The 8,814-nt window shown below is 44.8% G+C and overlaps 1 protein-coding gene across 1 annotated transcript in view; it reads left to right on the top strand.

Moving 5' to 3' along the window:
- Window positions 1-8,814, top strand: part of LOC109921859 (sodium channel protein type 4 subunit alpha-like) — a 1,322,739-nt gene that overhangs the window by 200,438 nt on the left and 1,113,487 nt on the right. The window contains 1 exon segment of the mRNA XM_048618339.1: window positions 2,122-2,456. Within this exon segment, the coding sequence (XP_048474296.1) occupies window positions 2,122-2,456 (335 nt within the window).

Below are 8,814 nucleotides of genomic sequence, written 5' to 3'. Positions count from 1 at the left end.
GGCCGAAGGGCCTGTACTGCGCTGTAATGTTCTATGTTCTATGTTCTTTGTATGGCTCTATGACTAATAGATGTGGACTCAATATTAAGAATTGAAGATTTAAGAGTAGAAGTAGGCCATACAGCCTCTGGTTCCACTCTGCCATTCCATGAGATCATGTCTGATCCGAAAATCCTCAACTCCACTTGCTAGCCTTTTCCCCATAACCTTTGATTCCATTAATGATTAACCATGAGTTGCAGCAAAACCTCAGCTGAGATCAGGCTCTGACAGGAGTTTGGGCAGGAGACCTTCCGTGATAATTGGGTGAATACAGGGAAACAGCTCTGCTGGCTTGACGGTTAGGGTGTCATTCCGAAGACTCCAATAGGCTGAATTCACTTTCCATTCAGACTGCCATAGACCTGCCCCCTCGCTTGTCCACACTTGCTTTGGAGTCGTGCCCAACTGTCTGAAAGAGAGCTAATTTCATGGAATTGAGCCAAACCCTTACCTACACACAGGGAGGGAGTCCCTGACTCACCAGACTTTGCATTCAAACTAAGATATAATCAGCTGGTAGCAAGAGATATGATGAATAGCTCAGTTATAACCATGCGGGTGCTTCTAATTACTAACAAATTCAATTACCCTTCCAATAGTCTGTCAATTGACAATAATTTCCCTTTGAAAATTAATATCCACTCACACAAATATTTGAGTGTTTGACCTAAGGCAGTATATAAGGCTGTATCACAGCCGTGTATAGCGTCTCTGCTATTGTGGCGCTTTGACTGTCAGCACACATCTGCTGACCTCAGCACAGCTGGGAGGTGTGTAAATATTTGCCTGACGGTGAGTGCCTACCATCTGTACACTGGCAGCGCCTCCCAACTCATTGCTCCCCAGCTGCCTGTCAGTTTCAGGTCAACTTACTGGAGTTTCAGAATGATCGGCCGACTGGGGGTTTCAGCTCCTGACCCCCAGCTGCTCAGGCCAGCTGTGTGACCATCGGATAAATGGAATAGAAGGGATGGAGGAAGGAGGGATGAATACGTCAGGCCACCCAGCCTACTCTACAAGAAAAGCGGACAGAGCTCCAACATAAGCCTACTTCAATAATGGAGCCACAAGCAGTTCATCATAGAATGGCTTCAGCAGAGAAGGAGGCCATTTGATCCATCACATTTGTGCCAGCCTTCTACAACAGCTACTCAGCTGGTCACACTTCCTCGCTATGTTCCTGCAGCCCTTTTCTCTTCAGGCACTTATCCAATTCCCTTTAAAAATCCATGGAAATGTCACTCCTAGCTTCAAGCTAATGTTCTAGAGACATAAGTTCAAATCCCACCACAGCACATGGTGCAAGTTGAATTAAAGTTTATAATTAAAACCTAGCCAAGTAGTAACTGTCAGTTAGGATTAAAAAAAAAACATCTGCTGTCCTTTAGGGAAGGAAACTGCCATCCTTACCTGGTCTAGCCTACATGTGACTCTAGACTCACAGCAATCTGGTTGACTCTTAAATGCCCTTTGGGCAATTAGCGATGGGCAATAAACACTGGCCTGGCCAGTGACCCTCTCATCCCATGAGTGAATAGTTTTTAAAACCTTTCAACCTGCATGAATTTCAATATTCTAGATTATTAGTCCGACCCTCGCAATTCCAAATGCAATGAGAAAACACAGGGGAATAGAAATTGCTGGCCAATAAAAGCCAGGGTTTATTTCTACCATCTTTGTGGTCCCATCACAAGATGGGAAGAGCTGATGAAGAGTCAAAATGAATTAACCTCTGCTAATTAATCTTCAACAGAGATGGACATGAGGCGAAGAGATGAGCCTCAGAAACCCAGAACCCAAAGTCACCTGTATTTCTCCCAATTGAAGAAATCAAACAGTCCCACTGAAGAAAGGCTCATTTTCTTACCTCTTCGTTGACTGCCACTTCTGTGAAGGTGCTTTGCTCCTCCTCTTCAACGAACTCTAACTCCGGCTCAATTACTGCTATGGGAACGCCCTCGGTCATTTTGGAATCATTGGCCATGGATTCGTTCATCCTGCCTACTGCCATGCCATTATTCCCAATACCGCTGGCTGTCCCATTCCCGTCCTTGTACTCCAGCTCTTTCCCTTTCTCAGTGCCGGTGTGATTGAAGACGTAAGTTGGGAGCTCCACCATGGCTTTCTCTTCCATGGAGGGGTCAGCCCTCTTGCAGATGCTCTGGAAGGATTCCACGCTGACCTTCTTTATGAATCTGATGCCGCGATGGATGCGGGCGAAGGCGATCTGGAGATTGTTCATCTCGCCGTCCTCATCTGGAGAGCTGAGGTTGTCTGCGCTGAAGGAGCTCAGGAGCAAAGCAAGGAAGAGGTTGAGTACCTGGAAAAACAAGTGAATGCTATTAGCGTTTTCTCTTATTCTCAAACTGTGCCAGTTTGCGATGACAGGCTTTTGGCCGAGTGCTGGAACAATGGCATTAGAATGTTTGCTTTTGACTAGCGTAGACTTGATGGGCTGAACAGCCCTTTTCTCTGCTGTAGACCTCTATGTCTCTATTATATCAAATTGACTGTACAGTGTGTGACCATTCAGCCCAACTGGTCCATGCTGGATGCTATGTTCCATACAAAGCTCCAGCCAATCCTCCTTCACTTCACTCTATCTGAGCGACCTTCCATTTATGATGTTACATTATATTCTGAATATGACAGAGCTGTATATGACGTTAGGTAGACCACAGCTGGAGTACTGTGTGCATTTCTGGTCACTACTCTGTAGGAAGGATGCGATTGCACTAGCGAGGGTGCAGAGGAGATTCACAAAAGGATGTTGCTGAGGCTGGAGTGACGCACCTGTGAAGAGAGACTAGATAGGCTTGGGGCTGCTTTCCTCAGAGCAGGGGCGGATGGGGGAGGGACCTGATTGAGGTGCATAAAGTTCTGAGGAGCACAGATAGAGAAGTTAGGTTAAAATTTTTCCCTTTAGTAGAGGGATCAATAACAAAGTAAGAAGCAATGTTTCAAGGGGACATGAGGAAGGTGGTGGATATCTGGAGCTCACTGCCTGCAAGAGTTGGTAGAGGTGAGAACATCTATGAAATATTTAGATGAACATTTGAAAATTGTAGCACACAAGGATACAGGCCAAGTGCTGAGAAATGGGATTAGAGTAACTTGATGTTTGATGACCAGCGAGAACACAATGGGCCGAAGGATCTCTATAACTCACCTTCCCTTCATACATTTATCTAGCTTTCCTTTAAATACACTGTACTATTCAGCTTGACTATAGCATGTGAATGAGTTTCATATTTTCATCGTTCTTCCAGTCTCTCTTGGCTTCATAGCAATCTCTACAGTGTGGAAGCAGGCCATTCAGCCTGTCAAGTTCACACCGACCCTATCCCTATGTCCCCATATTCCCCATGGCCAATCTACCTAACCCTCACATCTTTAGACTGTGGGAGGAAACCGGAGCACCTGGAGACGCAGGAAAATGTGCAAACTCCACACAGGCAATCACCCGAGGATGGCATCAAATGCAGATCCTTATTGTTATGAGGGATCAGGGCTAACAGCTGAGCCCATGCTACCCATCTTATTTCTTACTGAAGTTATTAGTGACTACCTCATATTTATGTTGAGGACATGGTACTGAGGCAATATTCATCTCTCACACCTTTCAGTTCCAATACAAGGCCACCCACAACAGTAAACATTCCTCCCATGCTCATCTTATCAAGACCATTCAAGACATTATAAACTTCAGTCAAAGTACCCTTCGCTCTCTGAACTCTACTGAAAACAAGCCCAGCATATCCAATCTTTCCTCATAAGATCACCCTCCCATTCTAAATATCAATCTAGAAAATCTCCTCTAAATCACTTCGAATGTATTTATATCCTTCCTTAAATAAGGAGACTAAAATTGCACATTGTTTTTGAGATATGGTGTCAGTAATGTCCTGTATAACTGAAACATACCATCTTTATTCCTATACTGAGGAAGGGTCACCAGACCCGAAACGTTAACTCTATTTTTTCCTTCACAGATGCTGCCAGGCCTGCTGAGCTTTTCCAGCAACTTTGTTTTTGTTCCTGATTTACAGTATCCGTAGTTCTTTTGGTTTTAAAGATAAAATTTCTATATTCATTTTCTCTCTATATAAGGATAGTGTTCCATGATCCACATGCACTGGATTATTTAGATCCCTTTGTCTCTTCAAATTCTGCAGTCGTTCACTGTTTAACCGATAATGTGTTTTTTCACTCTTCTTGACCAAGTGAGTAACTTCAAATTTTCCCATGTTGACTTCCATCTGACTGAATTTCACTCAGTCACTTAACCTCTCTATAATGATCTGCATCCTTGTTATCTCATCACTAGAAGCACTTTCCTACCCATCTTTCGTTTAGATCGATGTGCCTGTGCTTGCCCCCATCAGTAATTGACATGAATTGTGAAAAGTTAAGATCTAACGCAGGCCTCTTTGAGACCCTACATGTTATATCCTGCCAATTTGAAAAAGATCCATTTATGAATATTCTGTTTTCTGCCAGCCAGCCAATCTTCTAACCATATTTTATTTGAATACGTGAGCTCCTACTTTGTGCTATAACAATTTACGTGGAGCCTTGGCAAATATCTTCTGGAAATCCAATCCCACCACACCAAGCACCCCCCTCCTCTTACCCACAGCACATGTTGCACCTTCAAAGAATTTCAATAAATTGGTTAAGCATGATTTCTCCTTCACAAAAAGCCTGCTTACTCTTCTGGAATACCTTGAGCATTTTTTCCCATTTCCCAGCTACGAGCTCCTTGATGTTTGATTCCAACAAATTCACCATGACAGAAGTCAAGTTTACTGGCCTGTAGCTTCCTGTTTCCTTCCTCTCTCCCTTCTCGGATGCAGGGGTTCTATTTGCTACTTTCCAGTCAAATGGAACATTTGCAAAGCTAACACATTTTAGAAAATGAAGACCAACACACCTACTCTCCCATTAGCCACCTCTAATAAGACCCTCGGATGAAGTCCATCAGGCCCAGAAGAATTATCACCCCACAGCCCTATCAAGTTGCTCAATACTACTTCCCTCGTGATTATAATTTCATTGAGGTCCTCGCTTCCTTCAACCTCCTGAATTATAGCTATTACTGAAATGTTTTTGTATCCTACATAACAAGGTGTAGAGCTGGATGAACACAGCAGGCCAAGCAGCATCAGAGGAGCAGGAAGGCTGACGTTTCGGGCCTCGACCCTTCTTCAGAAATGGGGGAGGGGAAGGGGGTTCTGAAATAAATAGGGAGAGAGGGGGAGGCGGATAGAAGATGGATAGAGGAGAAGATAGATGGAGAGGAGACAGACAGGTCAAAGAGGCGGGGATGGAGCCAGTAAAGGTGAGTGTAGGTGGGGAGTTAGGAAGGGGACAGGTCAGTCCAGGGAGGACAGACAGGCCAAGGGGGCGGGATGAGGATAGTAGGTCGGAGATGGAGATGGGGCTTGGGGTGGGAGGAGGGGATAGGTGGGAGGAAGGAGAGGTTAGGGAGGCGGGGGCAAGCTGGGCTGGTTTTGGGATGCGGTAGCGGGAGGGGAGATTTTGAAGCTTGTGAAGTCCACATTGATACCATTGGGCTGCAGGGTTCCCAAGTGAAATATGAGGTGCTGTTCCTGCAACCTTCGGGTGGCATCGTTGTGGCATTGCAGGAGGCCTAGGATGGACATGTCGTCTGAGGAATGGGAGGGGGAGTTGAAATGTATCCTCCGTAGTAAAGACAGAAGCAAAATATTTCTTCTTTATATGCACCATTTCTTTATTATCTACTATCAACTCCCCATTCTTACCCACAAAAACCAACACTGGCTTTACTTCCTCTTCCTGTATCTATAGAAACTCTTTCTCTTTGTTGTTACATTTCTAGCTTCCCCTCACACTCTATTAGTTCCTATTAACATTTTAGTCAGTCTCTGACGTTTTTTGTGTTCTGACCAGTTATCTGACCCAACACTTTTTTCCTCACTCTCTCGTTAACTTTTTGAGGGAAACAAAGATGAGGGTCCTCCCCTTGGAATTTTCTTAATTGTAGGAATAAAATATTTCGACTGCATGAAAGGTGCTACATAAGTTAAGGTTGTTGTTGGAACCAACGCACTACTCTAGGTAGAACACAAAAGCAAACCATCCTTTCAGATGGTTCAAGGTAAACAGTACAAGAAGACTGAGGGGGTCATGGGTTCAAAGTAGCTATAGGAAAGACGTTGTTAAACTTAAAAGGGTACACAAAAGATTTACAAGGACGTTGCCAGGGTTGGAGGGTTTGTGTTACAGGGAGAGGCTGAATAGGCTGGGGCTATTTTCCCTGCAGCGCCGAGGCTGAGGGGGTGACCTTATAGAGGTTTATAAATCATGAGGGGCAAGGATAGGGTGAATAGGCAAGGTCTTTTCCCCAGGGTAGGGGAATCCAAAACTAGAGGGCATAGGTTTAAGGTGAAAGGGGAAAGATTTAAAAGGGACCTGAGGGGCAACTTTTTCACACAGAGGGTGGTGCGTGTGTGGAATGAACTGCCAAAGGAAGTGGTGGAGGCTGGTACAGACAATACTTAAAAGGCATCTGGATGGGTGTATGAATAGAAAGGGTTCAGAGGGATATGGGCCAAATGCTGGCAAATAGGGCTATATTAATATAGGATTGGCATGGACGACTTGGACCAAAGGGTCTGTTTCCATTCTGTACATCTCTATGACTCTATGAGTCCAGTAAAGAGGAGATTTGAGACTCCTGTAAAGAGCAGCTCTAAATACATGGAATGATGACTCTAATTTAAAAAAAAACAACTGGATGGTACAAGAAGGAGGGCAGGAGGATGTACGTTATAGAAAGCTGAATGAAGGTGAAATGATTCCTTCCTAATTATCTTGGGAAAGCTCCGATTACCCGCATTGAAGCTTTAGTCTCTGCACTGACAGTCAGTGTAATGATATCAAGAGGAAAACATTCATCAGTCCATTGCACGCGGATTCCTGTAATAGTTGACCGGATGTGACTGACCGTGCCTTAACCCAATACACAGGGTGCACCTTCCATCACCATCTATCCCCCTGTTTGCTCTTCAGTTCCTGTTTTATCAAATCTCTGACTTCAGGTGCCTGCATCCTGTCTGTTATTCTGTTTGGAATTCTCATTGATTGATGAGATGTGGGGGTGGTTGGGTGTGGGGTGGTTGGGTGAGGGGGTGGGGGGGGTTGGGGGGTGTGGGGGAGTGGGAATTGGTTGTAGCTTGCGGACCAAGAGGAAAATCAACTACAAGAACCATCTTCAAGATGCTAATCAGTCAGCTCCTGGTAAAGACCATTAACATTTTTGATGGGAACCATAGAGATGAAAACAAAATCAACAAAAAGTATTCCCACACAGAATCAGTAACAGATGTCACTAGTGCTGGTCTTGCGGTGTGGCGGTAAGATTCCTAACTCTGAGCCAGGAGCCCTGGATTCAAGTCCCACCTACTCCAGAGGTATGCCCTAACATCCCTGAGCCAGTCGATTAGAAACTATTAACCGAAGGAATTGCAAATGCTGTAAGTCAGGAAGAAGAACAGAAATTTCTGGAAAAGCTCAGCAGGTCTGGCAGCGTCTGTGAAGGAAAAAAATAAGAGTTAACGTTTCGGGTCTGGTGATCCTTCTGGTTCTGAGGAAGGGTCACTGGTTCTGAAATGTTAACTCTGATTTTTTTTCTTCTCAGATGCTGCCAGACCTGCTGAGTTTTTCCAGCAACTTCTGTTTTGGTTAGAAAATGTTGATGAATTCCTGGTCTAAATATCAAGGTGGAATAGATGAGAGACTACCTCAGGGGAGTTGACCTTTCTAATTATTTACTCCGAGCTGAGGGTGTGAGTGCTGGAACTGGAGGAAGGTTGGGAATGATCGATCTCTTGGTTTCGCTGGTTTAAGAGTCCTCTGGATTGTTCTGAGACTGGGATTTCTTTCTTGGCCTTGTAGAGGCTTATGAAATCCTGAGGGGTATAGTTAATGTGAATGGCAGGTGTCTTTTCGTGTCTTTTCCCCAGGGTGGGAGATTTCAAGACGGTGGGGTGGGGACATATTTTGAAGGTGAGAGGAGAAAGATTTAAAAAAGACATGAGGGGCAACATTTTCACACAGAGAGTGGTTCGTGTGTAGCATGAACTTCCAGAGGAAGTGGTGGATGCGGGTACAGTTATAACATTTAAGAGACTTTTGGATAAGCACATGAATAAGAAATGTTTGGAGGGATATGGGCGAAGCGCAGGCAGGTGGGACCAGTTTAGTTTGGGATTATGGTCGGCATGGACTGGTTGGACCGAAGGGTCTGTTTCCATGCTGTGTGACTGTATGACTCTGATACAAATGGTTTGTTTAAATATATTACAAAGCTGGTACAGGTGAAAAAAGCCTAAAAATCACTTGACCTGTTCTGATCTTAGGTTTTCAGGATGTAAACGTCACCATCCTTTCAAGATTACTCTTTGTCTGAACAAGGAGGCAAAGTTGACATCTTGACCCAAGCTTGACCCAAACTTATCCGATGGAGCAGATGGGGAGACTGGGTGAAGACTGGTTGCATATCCATACTACTCAGCCTTTATTGCCAGGAAGTACAAGTACCACGCACACACAGGAGATATCTGCACATCCTGAGACACACAGCAAAATGACAGGAGAGACAGAAGGAACTGCCGATGCTGGAGTCTGAGATAACAAGGTGTGGAGCTGGAGAAACACAGCAGGCCAGGCAGCATCAGAGGAGCAGGAAAGCTGACGTTTCAGGTCGGGACCCTTCCGAAACGTCAG

This window comes from Rhincodon typus, chromosome 2, assembly GCF_021869965.1.
Source record: "Rhincodon typus isolate 14 chromosome 2, sRhiTyp1.1, whole genome shotgun sequence".
NCBI classification, from domain to species: Eukaryota; Metazoa; Chordata; class Chondrichthyes; order Orectolobiformes; family Rhincodontidae; genus Rhincodon; species Rhincodon typus.
Note: the sequence above shows the minus strand (reverse complement) of the source record. Positions and strands in the feature narration are given on the sequence as shown.